Raw genomic sequence first — 27,963 nt, forward strand, 5'->3', positions numbered from 1 at the left:
ATTTCTACTAAGTTCTGCTGTGGAGTTTTTCTAAGTTACTTGGATTGCCAAATACGTGATACACTGAGATCCTTAAATGTGAGGTGTTAGAGGAGCAAATTCAATGTCCTGCATGAACGGTGGTCACAGTTTGCTTGTTCTGCCTGCCTAGAGGTGTCTGTCCTAGCTAATGCTTTGGTTTTTGTGTCAAAAGGCAAAGCAGCGGGTGGATGATAACAAAGCCAGTCTGGGAGCAGTGAAGCTGCAAGAAACAACCTCCACAAACCAGATGAAGCCAGTGCGCACAGGAGCAATCAAACCTCAGGCAGTCAAAGTGGAGGAGAGCAAGGCCTAGGAGCACCTCTGATGCCTGGCTGGTCCTGCTGCCTGAGAGGCACCACAGCTTAGACTGGACCCCACTGGATCTCCTGAAAATCTCACCAGATCTATCCCCACCCCACACTGACTGACTACAGCAACATCATTCAAGCCCCTCTCCCAACAAAGCAGTTTGAAACAGTGGATATGACATTGACCTGCTTGCTTTAAAACAAACCAATCATGTGACTTTTAAGTGGCTTTAGCCATTTTTTTTTTTATTTCCCCCTCCCCATGCCCCATCCACAGGTAGCTGTGATTGCTCACTTGGCAAAGCCCGTCCTTCTCCTTCCCTGCTTCTGTCTCAGCAGAGTGGCAACTGGGGGAGAGGGGTTTAGTTTGAGGTTTTTCATTTTAAAGGCAGCTGAGGTTTTTACAAAAAAAGCTGTATCTTTGTTTATAGCAGAACTTTTATATGTTCTCTCATTCTCCCCCTTCTTTCTGCTTTCCTCATTCCTTTCAGAAGAGAATTCCCTTCAGTTAAAATGATGTTCTGACAAAACTCTGCTTAGTTTTGTATATGGTTCTGTGCTATATTGAGAGTTCGAGTTTGTTTGGGTGTATTTCCTCAGATGATTTAGTCTTTCAGACTTCGATTAAAAAAAACAGGACAGATACAACATTTGTTAATTTTTCAGTATTTTTGTTTTAAGATAGAAGCAGTGCTTGCAGTAGGAAGAAATGTGTACTAAAGACACATAGTACATCAGTGCATAAATCCTGAAACTTGCACCACTTCCACACAGCTTCGGGGTGCTCGGTGCACAACAAAATTTAGCATTTTCATTTTAAGGAAAAAAACCCAAACCACCAGATTTCTGTTGCAAGCGCATACAGATCTAGGTGTTTAATTTTTTCCTTTTTGTGCGTTTTGGATTTTTTTAGCGACTGCAAAACACACGCCAAAATGTAAATCATAGATTTACAAAGTGTAATGTTTGTTAGGAAAAAAAAAAAATTCTCACAGCACGTGGGTCAGAAGAGTTGGCTAGAGCCAACGGGTCTGTATGGACTACTTTTTGTAGTTGTGATGCTCTCTCATGCTCCCTGCCTTGGCTGCTGGAATTCTTCGTGTCTCCTGAGACTTGTCCTATATTGTGTTCATCCCTCGGGGCTGCTCTCCTAAGCTTTGCTCTTTTCCCTGAGTCTTGCTTTCTATTCCTCTATTCCATGGCCTTTTGTAAAATTTGCATAGTAATACGTTGGTAAGGGAGCCCCTCTGCAAGGCACACTTGGAACCTCCTGTTTTAGGTTGGAAGTGCATGGTTACAGAGGCAGTTGGGAATCATCCTTCTCCTCTCCTTCCCCAGGTGAACAGCAAAGGGTTCTTTACTCTGGTGCAGTTGCATATAGTGTGTGTACAGCATCGTCACCTCACCACTCCTCTCCAGTATTTGATGATCTACACAAGGAAGATCCCAGTGGGAGAGGTTGGGTTTTATTTCTTTGGCTGTTTGGTTTTGGTTTTTGTGAGCGTGCGTGTGCGTGTGTGTGTGTGTGTGTGTACGTAGATTTTTTAGGACGGACTTAAAAGTTCCTGAAAGGGCTTGGAGTCCTTCACCTGATGGTAGTCTAAAGTAAAAACTACTTTCAGCTAACTTGGTTTTTGTTGTTTAGCTCTTGCAAAATGTAAAGTAGGCTGGTCACTCTGAAGTGAGGGACAGAACTGTTTCTGGAGATGGTAGCTTGCTCACGGGCTGTGTGTCGGCCTCTTCTGGGTGGCAGAAAGTCATTTGGTGGTGGTTCCAAAGAAGATATTTTGAACAAAGAATGTATTGGGGAAGGGATCTGAAAGGTGTTCTTGTTTCTTCGTTTGCTTTTTCCCCCCCCACCCCTCCCCTGTCTGGAAAAAGATCCTTTGTAACTTTGTAAGGATGCATTTGAAGTTTTAAGCTAGGCATAAATATGATTTTTATACAGTAGCTTTAAAGAGCTTAGAAACCTAAACTAACTTAGGCATAGTAATGTCCCCTCTCCATAGGTGTCCCCACAGAACATGGCAGAGAACCTGAAGGGAAAGGGATAGGATGGTACTTTAAGAAAAAATAAGAGCTCTTTTTTCCTTAGGTTTTATGGATTTTAATTTCAGAGCAGAGTGTGCCAGCATCTCTCTAGCATCCTCCTTAAAGTACAGGGTTTGAGATTTAGTGACAAATATTTCCCCAACCTTCAGACATCTCCCAGATTTGCATCCTCATCTGCTAGTCCTGCTCCCAGTGTTTTCCAAAGATTGTACCTCCAGTAAGTCATCCCACCCTTGTTTCTATTTTCTCCCTTGAAATACCATTAACAGTGGAATTGTCTGTTTGGGATTTTTTTTATTATCCTTCTGCCCAGCTGGCCCTAGCTAATACAAGCCCAGAATCTAACTAATGGCTAAAGAGACTTACCTGAGCCCTCCTCATCTCTTCCCTACTCTAGACACACTACTTCAGCTTTACAAAGACACTAACCTCCTTCCTCCCACCTGTGTGACTTCAAAATGGTCAAACGTGTTGGAGAAACTGGGTTATTGCAAGATCCAAGTTACTGCAGTCCCTCTGGTGTACATGCCATCAGAACTACAAAACTTCCTGTTGAAAAAGGTCACCCTTCTTTCTCTTTTAATCCCTCCACTCCTCCCCCCAACAGAATAAAACACTAGAATTTATTTATACGTATTTGATGTTGTAGGTCTAGGTGAAAAAGTAATTGTTTCACTGCTCTATTTATATATTATGTCTGAATTATTCTGTGCAGGAAAGGCCAAGAAATGCATGTGAGCTTCATTCCACTTCTCAACTTTGCGTGACTGTCAGCTGCAGTTGGCAAGACTCTCTCACTTAGTGGAGTTTTGTGTGATGGAAAGCAGTTTTAGAGCCCAAATTTCTACGGTGCAATATCCTTCTCTGGCATATATTTTTGCTTGTTTGTTTGTTTGTTTAAAGCTAGTCCAAGGTTAGTGCAGTTTGTGGTGCTCTGGAGTCAAAAGGAAACGCCTCAGATCCTCAAAGGAGCAGAAAAGCCAAGGGAGCTGGAATGCTGATAAAAATCCGGTGTGGAGAGGAGGATGGAGATGCACAGAATGTGTCAATGCAGTTACAGAGGGTCCTTCTGCTTGCTGTCTGCATATTGAAGGCTTGATTTATTGCTGATTTATTCCTTTGTGAGTTGCTTTAGCTTTGACTGGAAGTCAGCTACCAAATTCCCTCCTGCTGGGAAAGGTGCAGGGTGCAGTGGGAGGGAAAGGTGGATCCCATCTTTCCAGCAAGAAGCAGGAATGTTCAGAGGCTGCCCCTGCTGCTCTTTGTGAGCAGAGGGTCTGAAGCACCCGTGTGATCAGTTCCCTGTTGCACAGTGAGCCATGGCCAGCAGCTCCAGTCAGCGCTGCTGCCCTCACCACTTCTGCTGTTAACTCTTAAATCAGCATTGATGTCTTGGAAGAATAAAAAGGGCATAAAAAGGCACTCCAGTGTATTTTAAACGACAAGCAGAAGCAGCACAGTCACCAGTGCCACAGGCATTGCTGTTGGTGTTCCATAGCTTGCTCCTGGCTGTGCCAGCTGTGCAGTGGCAGCACCTCTGGATGTGTTTGCTGCCCGTTGTGTGTGTGGTGCTCACGCAGAGGCGCTCGCTCCATCAACACCTTCCTTGCAGGAATGCTGCAAAGCCACGAGCTGCCCTGTGCTTCCTGAGTGTTCATAGATGGGTATTCTCACGTTGCAGCCAGCACCCCTGCATGCCAGGACCTCCTTCTGTTGCATCTCCTTTTGCTCCAGGCTGGCTAAGCACAGCTTAATTCCTGGTTATTTTTTATTCAGCAACCCAGTTTCTTCGTAAGAAAGTTTTATTTGTGAATAAAATTTAATTTACGACAGCCACCAGCGTGCTTAGTTGTGGCACATGGACAGAAAAGGTGCATTTAGCTGTCTCTTTTTTGCTTCAGAATCCAGCTATTCTTGTTGTTTATTTTAATGCAAAGACCACCAGTTTTTCCAGTGGCCATAGACACTCCCTTGGGTTTAGTGGCTTGTTCTGGCTGCTCCAGATGTCCTTGACTGTCCCCCAGGAATCACAGCTGCAGCAGTGAGGCGCTCACCCTTTAGCATGTCTCGAGGCATTGTCCTTAGCTGGAATCCTCCCTCTGGTTCTGTAAAAATTGCATTTGTTGTTTCTCAAGGGGATACTGTCCTCCTTAAAGCTTTTAACTTCATGACCTGTATAGTAAATTTTTTTTGGCCTTTCCTCTCTTTGTCTTTTCATGTAGACCAGATATTTGAAAGGGCAGACGATGGATAATTGTGTAACGTGCAACCTGTTTATATTTTTTGGAAACTCTTAACTCGGACCGGAATTCGAATCACGGAATCACCAGGCCAGTTGCGGCACACTTCTTTATTGCCCTTCTCCTCGTTTCAGTACCTATTGTTTCTCCTTTCAAATATGTGATTGTATTAGCTCTTTCCATATGAAAGAATTCTCCTTATTTAAATAAAAAAAAAAATTAAAAAAATAAAGCAGATTATGCTTTTCTCAAATTCCCCTGGTCCCACTGTCTGGTTATTTTAGTTAATAAAAACAAAACAAACCAAAACAAAACGCAAAAAAAACAAACAAAAAACCACCAAAACCCCAAAAAAAAAAACTTAAAAAACACCAAACAAACAAACAAAAAAAAAAACACACAACAAGAAAGCCCCAGCGGCCGGGTCGCTGGTTGTGGCCGTGTGCCCGAGTGTTGGCGGGTCCCTCGCAGCCGCCATGTTGGTGAGGCCGGGCGTTGCCATGGCAACACTTCCGGTTGCCTTGGTCCACGTGCCGATGCGTGCGTCTGACGTCACATCCGGTACCGCAGGTAGGGGCGGGTGGAGCGCGGCGAGGCCACGCCCCCCGCGCGCGCGGCGCCGGAGGGGCCGTGAGGGGCGGCGGGTACCGGTCCTGGGCGCGGTCCCAGCCTGAGCCTGGTTCCGGTCTTAGTCCTGATCCTGGGCATATCCCAGTCCTAGATCGCCATATCCCGCGGTCCTAGTGCTGATCCTAAATCTGGCCCTAATGCTGGTCTCGGCACTGTTCCTGCTGGCCCCGGTCCGAGTCCGCATCCTAATCCTGGCCCTAGTGCTGTTCCCGATCCTAGTGCTGGTCCCAGTCCTAGTGCTGGTTCTGGCACTGTTCTTCCTGGCCGAGGTCCTAGTCCCGATTCTAGTCCCGATCATAGTGTTGGTCCCGGCACTGTCCTTCCTGGCCCCGGTCCTAGTCCGCATCCTAATCCCGGCCCTAGTGGTGGTCCCGGTCCTATTTCTGGTCGTAGTGCTGCTCCCGGTACTGTTGCTCCCGGCCCCGGTTCTAATCCAGGCCCTATTGCTGCTCCCGGCACTGGTGTCCTGGCCCCGGTCCTAGTCCCGGTTCTAACCCCGGCCCTAGTGCTGCTCCCGGCACTGGTGTCCTGGCCCCGGTCCTAGTCCCGGTTCTAACCCCGGCCCTAGTGCTGCTCCCGGCACTCGTGTCCTGGCCCCGGTCCTAGTCCCGGTTCTAACCCCGGCCCTAGTGCTACTCCCGGCACTCGTGTCCTGGCCCCGGTCCTAGTCCCGGTTCTAACCCCGGCCCTAGTGCTGCTCCCGGCACTCGTGTCCTGGCCCCGGTCCTAGTCCCGGTTCTAACCCCGGCCCTAGTGCTGCTCCCGGCACTCGTGTCCTGGCCCTGGTCCTAGTCCCGGTTCTAACCCCGGCCCTAGTGCTGCTCCCGGTCCCGGTCCCGGCTCCGCGGTGCCGCTGGCCACTCGCCCCTTCACCCCCGTACAGCTGAGGGAGGCTGGGGCTCCTCTGCCCCACAAAAACCCTCCAAGAGGATCCAGTGCGGGTGGTGAGGATCAGTGACCCCCTGAGGGAGAGCTGAAAGGGGGAACCGGGCGGGTGGGGGACGCTGGCCCTGCTCCCCCTCACAGGGGGTGCGGAGCCCGGCCGAGGTTTGAGCGTGCCCTGGGCAGGAGCCCGAGGATCCCTGCCCAGGGATCAGCAGGGCCTGCAAGGGGCTGACAGAGCCCAGGTGGGAGCACAGCTGTGCCACGGGCTCCTGTGAACCTCTATTCCATGCAGCACTTGTGTTTTGTAGGCAGGGAGAAACCAGGCCAGCGGCACGGCTCTGGATGGTGGTGATGTGCTCACATCTCACTTTGTTGTCTCCTGATCAAAGCCACGCAGATGGATTTGTTCTGGTAACTTTCTGTAGTGTTGAGGTGAGGAGGCACAGTACTGATTCTCTGCTATTTTCTGACCTAGCTTTTAGCACTTCTGCTTAAACAGCGCCTGTACAAGTGCTCCAGTAACCAGCTTTCTAACGCAGAGTTCCCAGAGTCCCATCCCCATTCCCAGTCCCCATTCCCATTCTCATTCCCTCTTTTCCATTCCCAGTTTTCCATTCCCATTCTCATTCCCAGTTCCCTTTCCGTTTCCCATCCCCATTCCCAGTTTTCCATTCCCAGTCTCCATTCCCATCCTCATTCCCATTTTCATCCCCATTCCCAGTTCCCATCCCCACATTCCCATCCCCATTCACAGTTCCCATTCCTAATTCCCCTCCGTTTCCCACTCCCAGAGTAATACCTTATTTTGCAAGTAACTTGTTTGGGTTTTTTTTAAACCTGCCTGAACTCTCAGTTAGTGAGGTCATCTGGTGCCTGAGCACATGGGTTGTCCACAGTAGCATCAGAGTTTGGGCTGTGAGGTTTGCTTTGCACAAAGCAGAATACAGGTTGGAGAATTAAGGTACTACGTTTCTGCAGAACCAGTGTAAGAATAAACAAGGTTTTTAGCTTACTACTGCAGGCAGAAGCAGGGCAAATGAAAAGTGTGTCGGTTCAGTAACGTTATTTTTACAACTAGTCCTATAGATAGAATAGAAACACAAAAACATGAAAAGCAATAGAATTTTGGGAAATTAATCACCATTAGCTGCTTGTAGCAGAAATCAGGCTTGTTGCTTTCTGGGGAGTGTTCAGCTCACTGTGAGCCAAAGGGTGACTGCTGTTCTCTTCTGCTCTCGTAGGTTCAGACAAACCTTTGACAAGATGTTGGGATTTCTGAAGGAGCCAGTTGTGGTCACTGCAAAGATCAATGTGAGCCTTGTGGCACTGACTGTGATGGGATTAATAAGTCGTCTCTGGGGGCTTTGCTATCCACGGGCTGTGGTGTGAGTAATGAGTTTATTTTCTACCTGAATGACACAGACTTGTTTTTCAAATGTTTGTGAGCAAGAATGCAAGAGCAGAAGAGCACAGTTTGACTGATGTCAGCCTTTGTAAATCATAGAATCACAAAATCCCAGACTGGTTTGGGTCAGAAGGGTTCTTAAAGCTCATCTTATTCTGACTCCTGCCATGGGCAGGGACATCTTCCACTATCCCAGGTGCCCCAGCCTGGCCTTGGACACTTCCAGGGATCCAGGGGCAGCCACAACTTATTTCGGAACCTGTGCCAGGGCCTCACCATCCTCACAGGGAAGAATTATTTCCTAAAATTAATCTCAACCCACTCTCTGACAGTGTGAAGCCATTCCCCCTTGTCCTGCCACTCCAGGCTGTTACAGTCTCATCCCATTTTTCCTGAAGGCTCCCTTCAGATGCCAGGGGGCCACAATTAGGCCACCCCTGTTGCCTTCTCTTTTCCAGGCTGAACAATGCCAATGCAGTGATAATCTTTCCCTAATAAAACCCCCTGAGGAGAAGGGGCAAAGCCTCAGTGCTCCCTTGCATTCTTACCTTTCTCACAACAAGTTGGTGTTTGCTTTCTGAGTATCCTTGCAGGAAAATTGCTGTTAGATTTGACATTTTTCTGGCTCTGGTGTTTCAGTTTTGATGAAGTCTATTATGGCCAGTTCGTTTCACTCTACATGAAGAGGATCTTCTTTGTGGATGACAGTGGCCCACCCTTTGGCCACATGCTGCTGGCCTTGGGAGGTAGGGTCTCCTGGGATTGGGAAGTGCCTGTTGCTTGTTGCTGTGGGAGAGAGAAGTGCTGGTTAGAAATGAATCATCAGATCCACTTATGGGGGAAAGCACAGGGCAAATGAGAGACTGATGTAGAGAGAACTGGGTTTTCCTTTGTTTAGGATTGTTAGGAGGCTGTTTCACGAGTAAAGGAGGGGATGATGAAGCCATGTATCCATCACCTCACTGTTATCCAATCCTTTGGATAAAGAGGAAAGTAAGATGAGAACTGCTAGTGCAAGAAATAGCCTCAGTTCCTTTCTGTAGCTGAGATACCACAACATCAAAGTGTCTGTATGGGAGGGAGGGAGGGATTAAATATACATCTGACTTTGTCACTGAGAATCCCTTGTTCCCAATTTATATTCTTTGTGCCTCTGCACATTGTCAAGTGTTGCTGCAGACAGAGCAGTATCAAAGAGGACCCTTTTGGGAAAGAGGGCCTTCATGCAAGGAAAAGCTGTGTGTTTGGGAAATGGTTTCCAATTTAGCACCAGGTTTTATACATGCTTTGAGACTAGAAATTCTCTTGTTTATGTTGTAGGTTACTTAGGAGGATTTGATGGAAACTTCCTATGGAACAGGATTGGAGCTGGTAAGAGTTGTTTTTAACTGTCTCATTCTTCAGAGAGAATAAGCAGAATTTCAGCAACTGACAGATTCCTTTTGCCTGTCTAGTGGAAGTAACACTTTTCCAACACCTTCACTTCTCTTTTTAAATAAGTCTTCTGCAGGTCTCTAGCACAAGTTAAAAGCATTATGAATTCATAGCACAGGCCTTGTAAATCAGCTAAACAGTTTAAGAAATAGAATATGGACAAATCAATGCAAGTAGGAGTTAGATTCCTCTAACAATCAGCAAATTCTGTATTGGTCTGTCCTCTCTGCAGTTGAGTCTCCAGATTGGTGGATCAGTGTTTCCTGTTTTCTGTTTCAGAATACAGCATGAATGTTCCTGTGTGGTCCCTGCGACTCCTGCCAGCCCTGGCTGGTGCTTTCTGTGTGCCTTTAGCCTACCAGATTTTGGTTGAACTGCACTTCTCTCACTGTGCTGCACTTGTAGCTGCTCTTCTGATTCTCTTAGGTAAGATTGTTCAACTGAGCCCTATTCTTCATACATGGGGAGAAGAGTCCCTTTTACCCTTAGGAATGTTTAGGGTGGAGTAGCATCTTCCCAGAAAACATCAACAGCCCTGGCCTGTGTCAGTCAGTGCTGAGCCTCCCTGTTCTCCTCCACCCTCACAGCTCTGCAGCAGGCTGCCCTTCTGAGCTTTATACAAGTTCATTTCAATATTAAGCAAAGTAGGCAGCCTTAACAGCCTCACAGGAAACCACATTTCTTGTATCCAAGGAGGCCTGTACTCCCTTCCTCAGAGGTTTACAGGGTGAATTACAATATACTGGCTTTTAACAGCAGGACAACTCAACTTGCAGTCAGAGCTCATCTAATTTCTTCTGTCCAAACTGCAGCAAACCAGCCTGTGTCCTTAGCACTGATTTGACACTGTTCTGATGTGTACAACTCAGCTGGTTTTGTTTTCTCTGAGGGGCTGCTGGCAGCTGCCTGAATGGGAAACCTCTCCTACCTACCAGCTTCTCTGATTCTGGCTCCCTTTCCTGCAGATCTGTTGTGGTGCTCATTGCTTGCTGTGCTTGCTGCCTGGACTCTTTGCTTTGAGAAGCACCTCTCTGGATTTCCCAGGACTGATTTTCTTTGCCTTTGTCGGAAATGCAGCAGCTTTATCTGCATCCTGATAAGACTTCACTGCTTGCCCACCTCTTTGTCTGGGAAAGTTATGTCCATGTAATTGTAATTTGCTCCTGCTGGAAGGTTTTTGTCCCTCTAAACCCAGCACTTGCCCATTACAGCCCATAGGAACCGTCTGTCCCTAAAAGGGAAGGTCCTTCTGTTGGATAACAGTATGATTGTCTGAGGTAGCTCTTGCCTATGGACAAGTTTCTCTAATTTTGTGTCTGTCTCTCTTTTCCAACAGAAAACTCTCTCATCACTCAATCGAGGTTCATGCTTCTGGAGTCAATACTGATTTTTTTTATCCTGCTTGCAGTTTTGTCCTACCTGAAGTTCTACAATTTGCAAAAGCACAGGTAAAGCTGGATTGTCTCCCACCCTTTTGGATACTCTCATGGTGACTTTTTTTTTTTTTGTCATAGACTGTGTTTTTCTATGCCTCTTAATCATTCTATAACTCACTTCACCTCTGTGTAAAATCCAATGGTTCAACCTCCCATATGCCTGCCCCAGAATTTTTCTACTGAGCAGTGTTAAAGACTGTTTTTACTGTTAGCAGGGCTGTTTTTTAATTTTTAAAATAGAAATAAAATCCCTTGGGAGCATTTCTGTACCCACCCAGATTTTTTTACTGGAACGTTTCCTTCTGTGTACAGAAACACTGATGATAACAGGTCACTTAGTGGTCCTTTGTAACTGTTTACAGGCACTGAATTTAGAGATATTTGTCTCTTTTTTCCCCTGATCCTTGCAGAGGATGAAGTAATAATTAATAAAGTAAAATTATCTTTAAATTGAGCCTAGCAAGTGATTTAATACATTTATCTTTAAGTGCCTTCTCTGGAAGCTGGTGGTTTTGGCTCCTGCTGACTGGAGTAGCCTGTTCTTGCGCAGTTGGGTAAGTGATGATGTCTTACCTGGATTTTAATGCCTACTGTTCAAGAGAATGTTAGAATATTTATATCTTGTGTTAGGTAATGTTGTGTAGTTTTTAACCACGTTCATTTTTTATACACTTTCCTCACAGTGTGAAATATATGGGCCTGTTTACCTATATGCTGCTCTTGGCCACTGCAGGACTCCACTTCTGGCACATGATAGGAGACCAGAACTTGTCAAATGTACGTAGCACAGCATGCAAAATATACTATTTGTCACTTTTCATTGCAGGAGCCTTTCAAGCCAACAGATAACAGTGCAGTCTGTAGCTGGCTTTTGTACAAAAATTCCTTGTCTGGAAACCCTCCTATCATAGTACAGTTCTCAGCTCAGTTGTTGGGGAAGATGGAATTAAGTTAAAGAAAAATACGTGTGTGTGACTGTCTTTTCTGCTGTTATCCATGTCTTGGTGACGTGTGACTCAGAACATGCACTTGCCTCACACACTCCTGCCAGCTCCACTTCAAATCCTTGCTGGAAGTTAGCCAGCTGTCCACAAAATTACAGCTGAATGAAAACAGTGGGGAAAACTTAGAAAAGACAAACAAAACAAGTACAGTGCTGTGAAATTTTTAATATCTAGACCATGAAACAAGTGAGTTTTCTCTGTTCTTCCAGGTTTCCTTGCTGTGCCATTTTCTAGCCCGGGGTCTGGCCCTTGTCATCATCCCCATGGGGCTGTACCTGTCCTTCTTCTATGTTCACTTGGCTTTGCTGTATCGCTCTGGGCCTCACGACCAGATCATGACAAGTGCTTTCCAAGCCAGCTTAGAGGTGAGGGAAGTGTGATCTTGGAATTGATTTATTAGAGAGAAGAGAGGAGAATGTTCACTATCAGGTGGTGTTCAATCCTGTTCCTTTGGTCCTGCATGTTTTGTCCCTTTTATGTTTAACTATTTTGCTGCTGTAGTACTGCTTTAAGGTGAAGCAATAATGACTGAAATTCTAATAACAGATGAAAACCTTTTCCCAATGAAGCAAGAACAATATATTCACTCTTCTGCTGAAGGTTTGTCTCTTCCTATAGGAACTCCACAGAAGTAGATACAGTACTGAACTCATGTGGTGACATGGTATGCTATAGGAGTGCTTAGCCTGTCTTTTAGAACATGGCTTTAGGGATATTTCCTGAGACCCTGTAGTCTTTTAGTTTTGTGGGTGTTGGTGTATTTACTATCCTATCTACTGAGTATGGTGCTGCAAGGCTTGATTTTGATAGGTGAAACCAAATGAGAAGGTGCTGTGTGAAGATACTGCTGTGTTGAAGTGGGATGTGACTCCATAGACTTTAAACAGCCTCTGGGTTGTTTCTTTTTCTTCTTTGTCCTTACCCTGTGCTTACCCTTCTCAGGGTGGGCTGGCCCGAATCACTCAGGGTCAGCCCTTAGAGGTGGCCTACGGCTCTCAGATCACCCTGCGGAACGTGCTGGGCAAGCCCATGCAGTGCTGGCTCCACTCTCACACCAACACTTACCCCATCAGGTGAGGAATCTGCCTGGCTCTCTGTGCGGAGAAGCTCTGCTTCTTCACCTGCCAGTCCAAGTGTAACAGTTTGGGTCCTGGCGATGTCTTCATTAATCCTCCAGAGTCCCTGTGCTCTGTAGGAATGATCAGTGATGTGGTGCTGGTTTGTGCTGCTGGGACTGGTGAGCACAGAGATCACAGATGCCTTTACACCTCTGTGGGCTTTTGTTACTTCCTGTGCAGGTATGAGAATGGCCGAGGCAGTTCCCATCAGCAGCAGGTGACCTGCTATCCCTTCAAGGATGTGAACAACTGGTGGATTGTCAAAGATCCTGGAATGTGAGTATGCAAGAGATTTAAATTCAACCTATATGCTTCCAAAACCCAACCAGGGCTTAGACTACATTGGACATAACTCTTCTCTGCTTATGGATGCAGAAGCCTGGTGTGATCTGAGCAAGTGATTGCAGCTCTTTGCACAATCCTTCTCAATGTGGTAAAAACATTACTGAGGACTCTAAAATCCTGTCTGAACTGCTCCTGCCAGAGCCTGTTGGCTGTGCTGTGCACAAGTGGAACATGAAAGACTCACAAGACTCACAGCAGAGATTCTTCAGGTGTTTTGCATGAAAGGGAGGCTCTGCTTTTTGAAGTGTGAGCCATGGTGTTAGAGTGTCTTGATTAATTTTATCAAACTTGAATAAGTCTCAGAAAAGAGTAGAAAACACTTTTGAAAAATGAGTAGTTCTTTGTATTAGAAGTGTGGAACGAGCTGTAGGATCTGCCACATAGGGAAGGATTCCAAGTGGTGCCTGTACCTGAGGCCTGGTTTGTGCTGAACCATTTTGCCATTGTCACTGCCAGTGCAGGGCAGGACTATCTGTCCTTGTTTTGCCAGTAAAAGCCTTTGAGTGACATAATTCCATACTGATCAAAAAGTTGCTTTTCTGAGTTTCTCACATTGTTCTGGGAACTGTATAACAAGTCCTATCAGAAGGACTGTGTGCCATTACAAGTCATATCCACATTGGGAAAATTTTTCCATGGTGCAGACTTTTCAAGCAAAGAGTCTAACAGGACCACAGGCCCCAAATATATTCTTAAAATCCTTCAAACTCAAAAGACTCCTGTGAGCATCAGAGGATGTGAAGTCCTTCTATGGAACAGTAAAGTACAGGCAGCATTTTAGTGCATTGCAGTTTCCCCTTGCCATGGCCCTGTCCAGAAGCCACATGAGAGTTTACTCTATGTGGTGCAAAAGCCATTGATCTGTCCTATAATTGTGCCAAAGTGACAGCAGCTGTAGTGCAGCACCCATCAGATTCAGTGAGGCACTCAGCGTTTCACACAAGCCACCAAACAGCTGTGTGACAGTAATAACCTTAATTCACCTCCTGACTGACCTGGATTCAGACCACTGACCTAATGCCTGGAGTGTCAGTATCCCATTACTGATCCTCTGACTCATTCTGCCCTTAAGTCACCTTTGCTTTGATGAGCTTTGCTTCCATTCTGGTACAACCTATATATTGCTTTAATTTCTCATTTTCTTGCCTAAATGTCTGTCCCTGCCTGCAGTGTCTTGACCTAACAGCTTGGTCATGACAAGGTTGTGGTCTGTATAAAGATGCATATAATTTAACCATTTCCAATTTAACCATTTGCTCTTGGGTGTCCCTTCACCAGGCAGCAGCTGGTGGTGAGTAACCCCCCACGGCCTGTCAGGCACGGCCACATTGTGCAGCTGGTCCATGGCATCACAACTCGCTACCTCAACACGTAAGTCCCTTCCTCGTGCTCTGCTCTGCCAAGCCTGCTGGCTCATTCTGCTGGGTTGGCTCTCAGAATAACCACTTAGTGACCTTGCATTCAGATATGCCATAAACTGCTTGCTATTTGTGGATTTTTACACCAGTGAGCCTTGGAGGGACGTCATGTGGTTAGTTCCATATGCCATCCCTGTGGCCCAGAGGAAGGATCCTGTATGCTTATTTATTTTTTCTGATTGACTTGGCAGTGGGATTTGATCCTAATCACAAACTTCTTAATGGTTGCTTACTGCTTCTGTTCTTCCCTACTTAGTGGCCTTTAGAGGATTTCACATTTGAAATGTGAACAAAGAATTGTTCACATTTCATGGTAGTTCTGCAGATTCCTAAATACAGAGTCCTCTCTGTGAGTCTTCATCCTTGCCCCTTCATTGCCCCCACTCTGGCCAGGTGCAGGTATTCAGTATTTTGTGTGACTCAACCCAAATCCAGCTCCACTGACTTTGGTGGCATGCTCCTACCTGAATAATGTGCTCTGGAAGTTTGGAAAATGTGCTGGAGAATCCGGTGTGCTGTGGCTTATTGCCAGAGATTCTTGCCTCTTTTGAAAGCCTGCAGTATGAAGTTGCCTCCTGACTGCTTCCCAAAGGCCATCTGTGTATACTTGAATATCACTCAGATTAGGAAGGAGGTTGTTCTGAGCTTGGGTTTTTGCTATGTCCCTTCCAAATCTAATTTGTTCATTATTGGAAACTCCAGTGAACAGCGTCTCTGTTTGTCACAATCAGTGCTTGTTCTTCAGCCTGGCATCACAGGCATCTGCATTGGCTTCCTCTGAGCCTGTTCCTGGCAGCTCTTGGTTGTGGGGAATGCTTTCTCTCAGAGTAAACAGTGCAATCTTGATAAGTGAGTTCCTTTTTGCTTTATTACTGAATCCAGTCTAAGCCAATTCCATATGGGTTTGCTTTTAATATGTATTTGGGGAATGGTGGTAGAGGATCTTCCTTTATTCGTCTTCTAGGCATGATGTTGCTGCTCCTCTTAGCCCCCACTCCCAAGAAGTTTCCTGCTATATTGATTATAACATCTCCATGCCAGCACAGAACCTCTGGAGAGTGGTGAGTGGTCAGAGGGAGGGGAGGACCTGATCATTCTCCAGCAGAAACAGCTGAGACAACATGGATCAAAATCATCTTTGTGTTGTAGGAAATTGTAAATCGCGAGTCTGACACGGATGTGTGGAAGACAATTCTGTCAGAAGTGAGGTTTGTTCACGTGAACACCTCTGCAGTGCTAAAGGCAAGTGGGGTTATGTTTATTTGCCTGTAGCTTTTGCTTCATGCAGTTCTTAAAATTTCAAAAACTCTGCTCCAAAATAGCTACACCACTATAATGAACAACCAAGTAAGTAAATTAAAGGAAACAATAAACTTGCTCAGTGTGACAAAGAGCAGCATGTGTTTTAGGTTGTCACACTGGTACTTCATCCCTCTCAGTATCAAAACTGTCCTGCTTGTCAAGAGGTTGTGACCACTCTACACAACTGGGGCTTACAAACTGATGTTGAGTCTATCTGCCCGTGAGAACAGCTGGAATAATTAAAGGATCTTTTTCTTCACAAAGTTTGCCAGTATCACTGATTTTATAGCTTTAGCTTTTATTGAGACATTATTTCCTGTGGTGACTCTGCATGCATTTTCTGGCAGCCCCTTGCTGTCATCCAGTGCTCAGGCAGAGCCTGGGAACTTCTTCCATCCTGAAGTTGAGATTGGTAGAACTTTCAGTTTAAAAGTTCACTGTTGTCTTTCTCTTTCAGCTCAGTGGAGCATCTCTGCCTGAGTGGGGATACCGGCAGCTGGAGGTGGTTGGAGAGAAGCTGTCCAAAGGCTACCACCAGAGCATGGTGTGGAATGTGGAAGAGCACAGATATGGGAAAAGTATGTCTCAGCCACGTTCCTGAAGCAGGTTTCACTTCATGGTGATGAGAAGGTGGTACTGTGTGTTCAGTTGGCTCTGCCTTGGTGTCAGAATCCTTACAAAGTCCCCCCCGAGTGCTGTTGCAGTTGATGTATTGGAGAAGGGTTCCTGGGAGAGTGAGGAGCCTGTGTGCTCTCTCCCCTTTCTAGCTTTCTGCCTGTGGTTATTTCTGAGCTCTTTCCTTCCAGGCCAGGAGCAAAAAGAGAGGGAAGTGGAACTCCACTCTCCCACACAGATGGACATCAGTAAAAACCTCAGCTTCATGGCAAAGTTCACAGAATTGCAGGTGAGTGTTTTGTTACTCCCTTCATTTTTCCTTCTGCTACAGAGCAGGAGCCTGAGCATTTCTGCAGTCTGAGAAATCATTGTTTAATCCTTGCTGATAGTTTGGCTTCCTCACTGTAGAAAAATGTTTCTGAATGCACTTATAAGGGCATTAAAGACCTGGGCTGTCCAGTAATGAATACCCAAGCGATTGTGTAACAAAAAAGGGGGTGGAAAGTTGGTTGGGCACCCAGAAGCTGCCTGAAACTTAACTATAATGTGTGGTACGTGCAATGAGTAGTGTTGATGCCCCTTACTATCTTTGTAGAAATCCATTAAGGAAAGTGCATTATTTAATAACAAAATAAAACAATTGTATTGATCAGTATCCATATGAGATATGTAAAAGATTTCTCTGCTCCCAGCTTAGGAACTTAACATCTTACATCTGGAGCTGTTCACCCATGCCTGCTGTCCTACCTGTTGTTCCAATTCTAAAAGCCTTCTGCTTACCTCTTTTTTTTCCTAGTGGAAAATACTCACATTAAAAAATGAAGACACAGAACATAAGTACAGCTCCTCTGCCCTGGACTGGATCACAATGGACACCAATATTGCCTACTGGCTCCACCCCACCTCAGGGGTAAGTACAAGAGGTAGAAATAGCTGTGAAGCTGTTGAGAAAGCAGAACAGCTCAGATGGGAGCCCCAGGAGTAGAAGTCAGAGCAAGGCTGCAGCTTCAAGCCAATAACTTTTCCTATAGCATCCTTTAAATGCTTTCCATTACACAAGAGTCTTAAAACAGCAAAGTTTATCAACCAGCTTTGTTCCAGGTTACTAGGCAGGCCCATTCTGGAGCTTAATTTAGCAAGTTTGTGTAGGTAATATTTAAACTTACCTAAAAGAACCACATCATGGTCCTGATTCTGGCTTAGACCATCATCTACTCTGCAGGCCCAGATCCACCTCCTTGGGAATGTTGCCACCTGGGCTTCAGCTAACGCTGCTGCTCTGGTCTACCTGTGCCTGTCCCTGTGGTACTTGCTGCGGCGAAGGAGGAAGATCTACGACATCCCTGAAGGTCTGACTGCACTCTGTGTGTACCCAGGTGGAGGCCTGTGCCTTGCTCTGCTCTCAGATGCCATCTCCTGTCTCCTGCAGATGCCTGGCAGATCTGGATGTCAGCAGGAGGCATTTGTGGTGGAGGCTGGGCTGTGAATTACCTGCCCTTCTTCCTGATGGAGAAGACACTTTTCCTGTACCACTACCTGCCTGCTGTCACATTCCAGATTCTCCTGATTCCTGTGGTACTGCAGCATCTCAGTGATCATCTCTGCAGGTATTTGGCTTCAGCAGAATATTCTCTTGAAAGGAGGACTGGAGTTCTTTCTCCAGCTTCTGTCACCTGGGGAAAGCAGTGGCTTTTTCAGCAGTGGCCAAACTGTCATTGCTTTTAGGGAAACCAGGGCAGGCACAGGTGTTTTGGATGAAATGTTTGGCCAGTCTTGATGTAACTTGAGTACTCTTTCCCTCTCTGATGCCAGATCTGTGCTGCTCAAGAGCATGTTCAGTGCCCTGATGGTAGCCTGGTTCTCCTCGGTGTACTTCGTGCACTGCACCTTCAGCCCCGTGACCTACGGGCAGCCTGCGCTGTCCCTGCCGGAGCTCAAGGCCCTGCGCTGGAAGGACACCTGGAACATCCTGATCCGAAAGCAGTGACACTCCAGCCTGGCACAGCAAAGGGAAACGCCTCTTGTGCAAAGCCAAGAATTTATTGTTAGTAGCACGGAAATTTAACAGTCGCTTCAGGTATTTTGTAGTAGTCCAGATCTAATGATTACAGGAGAAGAAAATAAAGGAACACTATTACAGAAGAGGTCTCAACAGAAATAGAGCTGTTCTGAGCACAGTTCCCAGTTTCTGCCTGTTACATTCACCCTTCACTGCCCCTCAGGGTGTGAAGGTTGCTGACTTTAGTCAACAGCATCCCAGCACCTTTGCTGGGAAGAGCTGCAGCAATTTCTTCTCTTTTCTGGGAGTACAGTGGTGCTTCTTCCTTCTGGCACTACGTTGCACTTAGGGCTATCTCATGTGTTTCCTACCACTGAGCTCTGCAATCCCATAACATGCTTGCTATTAATGGACCCTTTCCAACACATCGGATACTTTTTTTCTGTTTTCTTTGTTATGCCTGAAACCCCAGGTTTTCCCTCTAAAGCCTGCATATCTGTAACAATCAGTAACTGGCCCTGCAGCCTTACAGCATCATTCCATGACTCTATTCCTCAACAATGCATTATTTTCCCCCAACTTCCAATGCTCTGCTGTCATTTCTATTTATGTAAATACAGCATTAAGCTACATTTATAAATAGTTCATTCTGCATAGAATAATGACTTGTTACTATTATCTATTTATAATCATCTGACACAAGCATCACTTTTAAGAAGATAAGCAAAATAAAAAGATATTAAAAATTGCTGTTACAGCTAAAGAAGGCTTCAGGCAAACCAGGAATTGAGCCAAAGCCAGAATAATCCTTTGGTCATGTGGCACCGATGTGAAGCCTGAGGCCTGTTACCAGCAGTGGCAGTATTGCCATTGCACCTCAGATCCCATGGGAAAAGAGCTCTGGGCAAGGTAGGACTGATCCTGCTGACAAGGAAACCTGCTCCAGCTTGTGCACATGGGTTCAGGGTGGAAACACTGAAACCCAGCCCATGGCCTGGTCTGCACCAGCAGAGAATTCACAGAGAAGAAGGCAAAGCTGAAGCACTGGGAATTCGGGGGGGAATTTGTAATGGCTCTGTGCCGGTGTGTGAGCAGGGCTGTAGTACCTGGGCCACATTCCATTGCTGTATCTATCTCCACGTGGCTGCAGCAGCAGGTCCTGCAGGGCAGCACAAAGCTGCCAGAGCAGCATTCCCACACCCCAGGGGCTGTGCACTTCCTCACTGCTCTAAATAATTCCCCCTGAGGAAGGTATGATCCAACGCCACAGTCATTCAAAGTAGGTTTTAGTGACTATTTTGCTCCTACTGGAATCAGCCCTGAGAGCTAATGCTTCAGTGCAGTAGCTCATGCTCTAAGTCTGTCACCCTGAGCTAGACAGCAGCCAGCAGCAGTCAGGAAATGCTCTGCCTTCTCCTGGGCACTGCCAAAGTACCAGTGAACTGTCACTGAGACACCAAACCTTCACCCCTTCCCAGGGCTGAGGAGACTATAAGGATCAAAGTGCAGACTGCATTTCTTAACTTTGGGGTTTTTTCTGTAAATTTTCAGCCATGACAGAACCAAAGATGACAATTCTGAGTTAAGGGAAGAAAGAACTGTTGAGTATAAGAGCCCCTCCAGCAGTGTTCCCTGTGTACCTTTTTGCTGGCATAGTGAATGCACCACCATTACCTTTTATAAAAATTATTTCTGATCACTGTTCATTTATTTATTAGCCAAAGTAACACACCCACAACCAACACAGCCAAACCCTGTTTTTAGAAAATTAGCAAATACGAAAAAGTTCCTCTTAGTAACATTTCCCTCCCACCCTCATTCTCAAAATTACACCTTAAGTCCAGACTCAAGAACAGTATCACAAGGACATTTTCAAAGGTCCAACCAGCACTTCATTGCAGTTTTTTCCAAACAGACACTTTCATGCTGCTGCAGTATCACTTATCTGGGGTAAACTACAGAAACTGGGATATCACTGTTTGTACTTCTTGTCTGCTCTTTTTAGAAAGCCAGACATTCTTGAGTTGAAGCTGCTGGAGTGCAAGGCAAGTGCTCTGACCCTGTCTTAGGGTGTCCAGGCAGCTGCTTGTGGCAGCAGGAGGAGGGTCCTGCAATTCCCAGCTTCCCCCCTTGCTGACCTCACCAGCCATCTCTGGAAGTGGACGGATTCTGCCCAGCAGAATTTGCAACCAGCAGTACAGAAATGCACTAAAAGACACTAATATTGACAAGGTCAGGTTTCTGTTTCCATGAGCAACTCAATCCAGTTGGAGCTCACACATTCAGTAACTGGGTACAAAAAATAACCAAACAGTGTAGCAAGAGTCAGGAGCTTGGAAAGGAATAAATTAGGAATCACTAGAACCACCAAACTTCTTGGGCCTGTCTCCTGGTGAACTGCAAGTTCCCATTTGTCCCAGTCAGTCTCTGTGTCACCCCTATCTCAAGGCAGAGGTGCCTCTGCAGCTCAGTACCTCTGACCCCACAGGCTAGAAGGAGGCTGGCCAGCAGCAGAGCATGGCCACAACTCAAGTTGCCAACAAGGTGGAGAAGAGTAAGAGCCTGTTAAAATTAACAGCATATCAGCTAGTCTTGGGTAGAGAGAAAAACACCCAAGAGGCAGATGATTTTCCTGCTACAGACAACCATCATCAGGGAAATGGGGTATCTTGCTAGTCACCTGATAGTGCTTAATCTTCACGGGAATCTTCAGCATTAGATCTCATTCTGAAAACTAAAAAAAGGCAAATAACGCTGCCTTTAACCAGTTCACCAAGTAACAACTCCAGACATCTCGGGGAGAACAGGGAGGGGTTTGGAGGGAAGAGGGATGGAAAGCCAACCCCTTCCTCTCTCCTCTGTGAGAAGATTCCCACCAGGATCCCCTCCGCTGCTAGGACGACTTAAGGGGCACTTCACCAACCATTCCGTGGAAGTCCTTTCCCAAAGTTGTCTTCAGTGTTGGTGTGGACCAGAGGCAAACCCTGGGGCCGAGCCGAGCTAGTGCGGGCGGCTGCTGGACTCGAGGTGGGAGCGCTTCCCGGCCGCCAGGACAGCGCCGCTCTCCGCCTGCTCGGGGAACGGCCGCTTGTACGTCCGGCCGTGCCCGTTCAGCGCTCCCCGCTGCCACTTGCAGATGTCCCCGTTCAGGATGTCCTGAATGTGCTGCACGATGAGGTTTATGGCAACTGCAGAGAGGAACGGGGAATAGAGGACATGAAGGTTCTCCTGTCTCAGTTATCTAGAAAATGTGGAGCATCCAGCCCTGCTCAACTCAGGTTTTAACAAGCCTGCTGTCTGCAGTGAGGTCAGAGCCCAACAGGTCACTTTTCCAGCCCTCCACATGCTGAGCCCCTGGTCCTTCTGATCAGGCTGAGCAGCTCCCTCCCCTCCAGCAAAAACCCCTTCCTCAGGAGCAGGCACTCAAGGCAGCAGGGTGCCTCCTGCTCTATTCCCAACCCCAAAGGTGTCTCCCCAGGCAAACCAGGGAACCCAACTCCCTTTTACCCATGTTGTCAACTCCTCGGGGGATGATCACATCTGCATACTTCTTTGTCTGCAAAACAGAAACAGTGGTGGAGGAGGCTGTTAATGGGAAAAGTCAACTTCATTCCAGGAGGAAGCAACCAAAGGCCAGAAAACTGGGCAAAGATGGAAGGTCCTAGTGCTCCAGGGTGGGACGTTAAGCTCTCATGGTAACAACCTAAATAAATTCCAATATCACACTGGCAAGTGTGCACTGGATTTAAGATCAGGGATTATTTTACTGTCCCTTTGCAGAGAATCACCAGGTAGAAACAGCAGGTCAGGGTGGAGTCCTTTGCTTTTAACCGTCTGAGCTGCCTTCAAACGTTGCCGATTTCAGGCAAGGTCTGTTTGCCAAGAGCTGGTTTTAATCAGCATTTCGCAAGCCATTGCTAAATCTCTGCTGAGAGCCAACGTATACAAAGTGCATGTGAAATTCCTGCCTGCCTCTGATAACATTTTATTGATCTTTACCATCACAGCACTCCTGCTTTTTCATTCCCCCCACAGTTGGAAAAAAGCTGGCAAATTCAGCATTTCTAATGAGTAGTTTTAGAATCTCAGAATTGCTTTAATCTAGAGCAATAGGTGCCTGAGTTAGCCTTTTTCAATTTATTTAATCCACATACTGCATTTTGTTCTCATAGGGTTTTTGACAAATGAATTTGATTATGTGAGTACCTAAATTGGCCACACACTACATGGTGTAGCAAGCAGAACTAGAATAGTCTGCCCCAGGTTTTCACCAGTGTTCCCTCTGAGAAAGGCTGCTGGAAACCAAGCTTTTCTTTCTTCCTACAAGACTTAAGAATAAACTGAGAGTGGGAGTTTCATTCAGAGAGACCCATACGTAAATAGCCCCAGCAGCCAGCAGTGAGAAAATGTGCTTGAGGCATTTTCATGGTGCTTCGCCAGCAGAAGCATTTTGGTTTCTTAACAACCAGCTTGAAATGGTTGAATACATGAGGCAGAGAGGAGAATGTGAGATTTGTGAAATACCAAAAGTCACCACTGCTGCCGCTATAGCAGCTAATTCCCAAACAACCCTGCTCCTCTACCCCTGCCCAAAAAAAACAAGACCCCACAAATGAAATCAGTGAGAGGTTTCATACCGGTAAGCAGAACTCCTCAAAGGCAGGCTTGACAAACGTGGTGTACTGGGTGAGGATCTGCTCCAGGTCCCTCCCACGTTTCATATCTCGCAGAACTGGGAAGGGGAGATAAAAGCCCTGAGTGTTGTCCCATGGTGGGGACGGATAAGGAGCAGGGGCACGGCCGGGCTTTACCTCTGCGGGACAGCCGGACGTCAGAGTCCGTGTCCACAAAGAGACGGAGGTGGAACATGTCCCGAATGTCTTGGTTGTAGAAAACCAGGATCCCCTCAAAGAGGACGACGTCAGCGGGGTACACCACTGTCGTCTCTGCCAGCCTGCCAGGAAAGAACACCCAGAGCATGTTAACCGGCCTCGTGCCACCACCAAGGGATCTGTCCCCAGGCTGGGGACACCCCCACACAAGCCAGGACTGCAGGCAAAGGCAGAGCCTACCTAGAATGTGTCACAAAGTCATATGTTGGTACCTCAACCGTTTTGCCATCAACAATGTTTTTCAGGGTTGAATGCATCAAATCGTTATCAAAGGCATCTGCGAGAGGAGAGTTTAAAGAGAAGGACTTTCAGATGCTGCTGTATCAAATGATCTGGTCAGATTTTTCCAGACCCAAAGCAAAAACCCTCTGCCCAATGTTTCACCAGGAAAAAAGGAACTTGCATCTTATTCTTTCCTACCACTAGCAACTCAGCACTCTCTGCCCAAGTGACAATCGCTGTGTTTGGTTTCAGAGATAAGGAAGAGACAGTTTGCTGTTTACAAGCAACTACAACACAATGAAATTAAGAGGTGAAGCTGTCAAAGGTGAAGCTAGTCATTTTATAATTTTATCAACCCACTTAGTAATTGGGTAATTTTGTGCAGCTTTGTTCATCTGTTAGTCAAGAGTCAATTGGAAAACCCCAGGCATCTTTCACGGTTTCCACTACCCACCCAACAGGCACCAGACTTGAGCCAAGGGCAGCTCTCTGTCCCGCCTACAATCCACAGCACTCCCCTGGGCAAGGGGAGCAGCTGTTGGTCCGGACAAGAAGTAACAGGAAAGGATTTGGGGAATGATGTGGTTCATTAAGGAGACTCTCAAAGCAGGGAGTGGAGCAGTGAGCAGGCTGGGATGCTCTGCGTCTCTCCACAGCTCCAGAACCCGTCAGTAACAACGGGCACAAGGGAAGAACAAAAGGATGTTTTGGTGGAGGAAAGCACATTTCTGTTCTCCAACACTTCCAGTTTCCTACAGGCGCTTCCCGTGCGACCGCGCTGCGCTCCGAGCACCGACCGAAGCCTGCAGGGCCGGGCCGGTGCGGGCTCACCCGGGTGGTCGAAGTTGTACTGCCCCTTCAGCGCCTTGGCCTGCTGCTCGGCCGTCAGCACCTTGTAGAAGCTGTCCTGGCTGAGGATCAGCACCTTGCGCTGCCGCTGCTCCACCTCGTTCTGCCCCAGCAGCTCCATGATCTTCTCGCACACTGTGGACTGAGCGGGACGGCGGCTCAGCGGGACCCCAGCCCTGCCGCGGGCTCGGCCCGGCCCGACCCCCGCCCGCAGCGGGGCCGCCACCGGCGCTGCCCCTCAGGCGCCGCGCAGCTCCCGCGCCGCGCGGGCTGCCGGGGGCGCGGCCGGGCCCCGGCGCGGCGGGCTCACCTTGCCGCTGGCGGTGCCGCCGCTGACGCCGATGAGGAAGGGCTTGGGGTGCGGCCGCTCCGCGTCCGGGCCGCCCGCGGACGCCATGGCGGGACGGACGGCGGGGGCGGGGCCTGTGGCGGGGCGGGGCCACCAGGGGGCGCGGCCGCGGGCGCGAGCGCGGCCGGGCCCAGCGGCGGGGCCGGAGCGGGGCGCGGACAGACGGACAGGGGGACAGGGGGACAGAGGGGCAGAGAGAGGGACAGGGGGATAGAGGGACAGGGGGACAGAGGGACAGGGGGACAGGGGGACAGAGGGACAGGGGGACAGGGAGACAGAGGGACAGGGGGACAGAGGGACAGGGGGACAGGGGGACAGAGGGACAGAGGGACAGGGGGACAGAGGGACAGGGGGACAGAGGGACAGATGGACAGGGGGACAGGGGGACAGATGGACAGGGAAACAGAGGGGCAGAGGGACAGGGGGACAGAGGGGCAGAGGGACAGGGGGACAGGGAGACAGAGGGACAGGGGGACGGGGGGACAGAGGGGCAGAGGGACAGGGGGACAGGGAGACAGAGGGACAGGGGGACAGATGGACAGGGGGACAGAGAGAGGGACAGGGGGACAGATGGACAGAGGGACAGGGGGACAGGGGGACAGAGGGGCAGAGGGACAGGGGGACAGGGAGACAGAGGGACAGGGGGACAGATGGACAGGGGGACAGGGGGACAGAGAGAGGGACAGGGAGACAGAGGGACAGAGGGACGGGGACAGGGAGACAGAGGGACAGGGGGACAGATGGACAGGGACAGGGGGACAGATGGACAGAGGGACAGGGGGACAGGGGGACAGGGGGACAGAGAGAGGGACAGGGGGACAGGGGGACAGAGAGAGGGACAGGGGGACAGAGAGAGGGACCGGGGGACAGGGGGACAGAGGGACAGAGAGAGGGACAGGGGGACAGAGGGACGGGGGGACAGAGGGACAGAGAGAGGGACAGGGGGACAGGGGGACAGAGGGACAGAGAGAGGGACAGGGAAACAGAGGGACAGGGGGACAGAGAGAGGGACAGGGGGACAGAGAGACAGGGGGACAGAGGGACAGATGGACAGAGGGACAGGGAAACAGAGGGACAGGGGGACAGATGGACAGGGGGACAGAGGGACAGGGGGACACATAGACAGATGGACAGGGGGATGCGTGGACAGTAATAACGCTCTTCCTTACTACAGACAGCGCTGTTTTAGCCAGGCACTTGTGTGACCGTGGGTGTGAGCGCACGCCTGTCCCCCGCCTGTGTTTGACACCTGTTCCTGTGTGTTTGACACCTGTTCCCGTACTTTACAGCTGTACCCACGTGCACACCTGTTCCTGTATGTGTTGTACCCCTGTTCCTGAGTGCAGGTGCGTGCAGAGCACACGGAAACTATGAATAAACACCTGAAGGTACGACACAGAAACACCAAAACACAGAAATACACATATGGGTAAAATACACAGCGTGTGCACACACATCCTGTGCGTGGGGTGCCATCGAGATGTCTACACACATGCATGCTAGATATTAATAGCTATAGCTGCAATATACAGAATTTTATATACATTTTGTGTACAAATAGAGCCGAAACACACACCACATTCCAGACGTAAATACAATATTCTAAAATAAAACCAAATCACACGTTTAAACACGATCTAATTGCTGTGACGCTCCCGTCCTGCCCTGCACCCAGCAGGAGCCCGGACCCCCTGGCCGCCCCCGTTTGTCCCCCCGAGGTCGCTGCGCGCCCGGAGCCCCGGTGCGGGCCGGGCGCTCGGCGGTCAATGATTAACCGGCCCGGCCGCGCTCCCGCTCCGCGCGGGGCCACGCGGGGCTCGAGGGCCGCGCCGGGGCCGCCCCGAGCGGCGGCTGTTGGGACCCCGCGGGCACCGCCGTGAGTGGGGCGGGCACGGGGCGCCGGGGGCTCGGGGGGGGAACACCGGGGTGACCGCGTGGGTGGGTGTGCCGGGGGTGTCCCGTCCCATCGGGACTCCGTGTCCCCGCAGGCATCCCGCGATGGACGGCGAGCCGCCAGCCGGGCCCCAGGGCCGCGGGGCAGCCGGGCCGGGGGATGGCCGCGGGGCAGCCGGGGCGCCGCCCACCCCCGGCACCCGCAGCGATGCCCCCGCGGCCCGTGGGGACCGGCCCGTGGCCGCGTCGGTGGTCACCAACTCGGCCTTCGAGGGGGCCCCCCCACCCTACTCGCCCCCGGACCCCAAGAGCTTCCACCTCCTCTACCCGCCGTTCCCAGCCGGCTTCTCCCAGCAAGGGCCCGTCTTTTACCCGTCGGGGCCGGGACCGCGGCCCTTCCCAGCCCCGGGCTTCCCCGCCGGGCCCCTGCCCTACAGCACGGTACGTATCCCGCACCCGCTGTGTTCGGGTCACCCCTTTTCTGCCCCGCCGGCTGTCCGGGGCTCCTGCGGTGCCCCGAGCAGCGCAGCCGGGCTCGCTCTCCGCCCTGACCTGCCCCACGCGCAGCCGGCCGCGGGGCCGCCCCCCGCCGGCCGCGGGCAGCCGCTGCCCAAGGACTACACGGTGGAGTCAGCGCTGGTCACCGTCTTCTGCTGCCTGCTGACCGGGGTCATAGCCCTCGTCTACTCCTACGAGGTAAGCACGGACTCACCCGGCAGCCTCCAAGCCCCTCCTGGTGCTGCGGGTCTCTGCTAACTCCTCCTGCCCTTCTCCCCCTGCCCCAGACCCGGGCTGCGCTCGCCCGCGGGGACTTGGCCCAGGCGTATGCGGCATCCAGAAAGGCTCAGTTACTGGTCCTCTTCAGCCTCCTCTTCGGCCTGTTCGCCTCCATCAGCTGGATCATCTACGTCCTGGTGGCCCTGTACCTGTGACAGGGACCCTAACTTGGGCGTGGGGCGGGGCACGGGCAGGTGGAGCTGCCACAGCCTTGAGTGGAAAGGGCGGCAGCGAGGAGTTACTGGGGCTGCGGGGCAGTGCCCGTCCTTCCCGGCGGGGCGAGGAGCTGCCCCGGAGCCTTCAGCTCAGCCCAGGGCAGGGAGATGCCGGATCCTGCTGGATCCAGCCCTGGGCTGTGTCGGATCCATGGGCGGGATCAGGCTCTGCTGCAGGATGCTGAATCCCGCTGCTGTGGGCTGTCGCTTGGAGCTCCAATGGACTCTGATGCATCAGGATTGGGGTTGGGGATGGAGCAGAATAACAGGTGTTTGGGAAAGCCCTCACCGGTCATTAATAGTGTGAGAATACAAACCCAGGTATGCAGTTCTACAGTAATTCCACACACACACCCACACACCCTCCCTGTATTGCCACCTCTGCTGCTTCCAGATTGAAATAAAATACAGCTGTAGCCAAAGCTTCTGCTTTCTCTGCAAACCAAGGGCCTCCATCTCCCCTTGCCATGGCCCTTGTCCACCACAAAATTCAGGGTAAGTTCTGCAACCGCTGACATCAGGGTTCTCCCAAGAGCACCAGCCCATGCAGGACC

At 49.3% G+C, this 27,963-nt stretch overlaps 4 protein-coding genes across 21 annotated transcripts in view; 3 read left to right on the forward strand and 1 right to left on the reverse strand.

The window, feature by feature from the left end:
• PRRC2B (proline rich coiled-coil 2B) overlaps positions 1-4,874 on the forward strand; it is a 46,527-nt gene extending 41,653 nt beyond the window's left edge. For 15 of the 16 annotated variants that reach the window (XM_085594155.1, XM_085594162.1, XM_085594161.1 and 12 more), the window contains one exon: positions 194-4,874. In XM_085594155.1, coding sequence (XP_085450281.1) covers positions 194-334 — 141 coding nt within the window. In that variant the 3' untranslated portion in view covers positions 335-4,874. The remainder of the gene's footprint in view (positions 1-193) is intronic. The other variant, XR_014958853.1, reaches the window with a different exon arrangement.
• Positions 4,875-5,126: 252 nt separating this feature from the next.
• POMT1 (protein O-mannosyltransferase 1) lies at positions 5,127-18,390 on the forward strand. 2 transcript variants are annotated; one of them, XM_077787883.2, is made up of 21 exons: positions 5,127-5,191; positions 6,445-6,568; positions 7,378-7,521; positions 8,181-8,287; positions 8,862-8,912; positions 9,255-9,401; positions 10,312-10,423; positions 10,900-10,965; positions 11,095-11,188; positions 11,625-11,780; positions 12,358-12,488; positions 12,714-12,809; positions 14,157-14,249; positions 15,261-15,357; positions 15,446-15,538; positions 16,056-16,176; positions 16,405-16,502; positions 17,010-17,123; positions 17,436-17,562; positions 17,643-17,820; positions 18,026-18,390. In XM_077787883.2, exons 3-21 carry the CDS (start codon positions 7,400-7,402, stop codon positions 18,198-18,200), a joined length of 2,178 nt encoding a protein of 725 aa, XP_077644009.1. In that variant the 5' UTR covers positions 5,127-5,191; positions 6,445-6,568; positions 7,378-7,399; the 3' UTR covers positions 18,201-18,390. The 2 variants fall into 2 exon arrangements, with proteins under 2 accessions (XP_077644009.1, XP_021399195.2); XM_021543520.3 differs by having other exon boundaries at positions 5,185-6,195.
• On the reverse strand, positions 18,235-24,610 carry UCK1 (uridine-cytidine kinase 1). The gene is made up of 7 exons (XM_021543521.3): positions 24,486-24,610; positions 24,158-24,317; positions 23,285-23,381; positions 23,024-23,166; positions 22,850-22,944; positions 21,720-21,768; positions 18,235-21,400 (listed from the first exon to the last, which is right to left on the reverse strand). Exons 1-7 carry the CDS (start codon positions 24,570-24,572, stop codon positions 21,213-21,215), a joined length of 819 nt encoding a protein of 272 aa, XP_021399196.1. The 5' UTR covers positions 24,573-24,610; the 3' UTR covers positions 18,235-21,212.
• Positions 24,611-26,409: 1,799 nt separating this feature from the next.
• PRRT1B (proline rich transmembrane protein 1B) lies at positions 26,410-27,831 on the forward strand. Of its 2 annotated transcripts, XM_085594179.1 has the most exons (3): positions 26,416-26,858; positions 26,985-27,113; positions 27,203-27,831. In XM_085594179.1, exons 1-3 carry the CDS (start codon positions 26,523-26,525, stop codon positions 27,347-27,349), a joined length of 612 nt encoding a protein of 203 aa, XP_085450305.1. In that variant the 5' UTR covers positions 26,416-26,522; the 3' UTR covers positions 27,350-27,831. The 2 variants fall into 2 exon arrangements, with proteins under 2 accessions (XP_085450304.1, XP_085450305.1); XM_085594178.1 differs by having other exon boundaries at positions 26,410-27,113.
• The last annotated feature ends 132 nt before the right edge of the window (positions 27,832-27,963 follow it).

Source organism: Lonchura striata, chromosome 17, assembly GCF_050655825.1.
Source record: "Lonchura striata isolate lonStrDom1 chromosome 17, ASM5065582v1, whole genome shotgun sequence".
Taxonomy (NCBI): domain Eukaryota; kingdom Metazoa; phylum Chordata; class Aves; order Passeriformes; family Estrildidae; genus Lonchura; species Lonchura striata.

Bases quoted from the DNA above. Each gene is read 5' to 3' on its own strand.
- POMT1 (XM_077787883.2), top strand. From the start codon at position 7,400: ATGTTGGGATTTCTGAAGGAGCCAGTTGTGGTCACTGCAAAGATCAAT. The intron at 8,913-9,254 runs GTAAGAGTTGTT...TTTCTGTTTCAG, and splicing joins ATGGAACAGGATTGGAGCTG to AATACAGCATGAATGTTCCT. The intron at 17,563-17,642 runs GTCTGACTGCAC...TGTCTCCTGCAG, and splicing joins GATCTACGACATCCCTGAAG to ATGCCTGGCAGATCTGGATG.
- PRRT1B (XM_085594178.1), top strand. From the start codon at position 26,523: ATGGACGGCGAGCCGCCAGCCGGGCCCCAGGGCCGCGGGGCAGCCGGG. The intron at 27,114-27,202 runs GTAAGCACGGAC...CCCCTGCCCCAG, and splicing joins CCCTCGTCTACTCCTACGAG to ACCCGGGCTGCGCTCGCCCG.
- UCK1 (XM_021543521.3), bottom strand. From the start codon at position 24,572: ATGGCGTCCGCGGGCGGCCCGGACGCGGAGCGGCCGCACCCCAAGCCC. The intron at 24,318-24,485 runs GTGAGCCCGCCG...CGTCCCGCTCAG, and splicing joins GCGGCACCGCCAGCGGCAAG to TCCACAGTGTGCGAGAAGAT. The intron at 22,945-23,023 runs GTAAAGCCCGGC...TCCCCTTCCCAG, and splicing joins CGTCCGGCTGTCCCGCAGAG to TTCTGCGAGATATGAAACGT.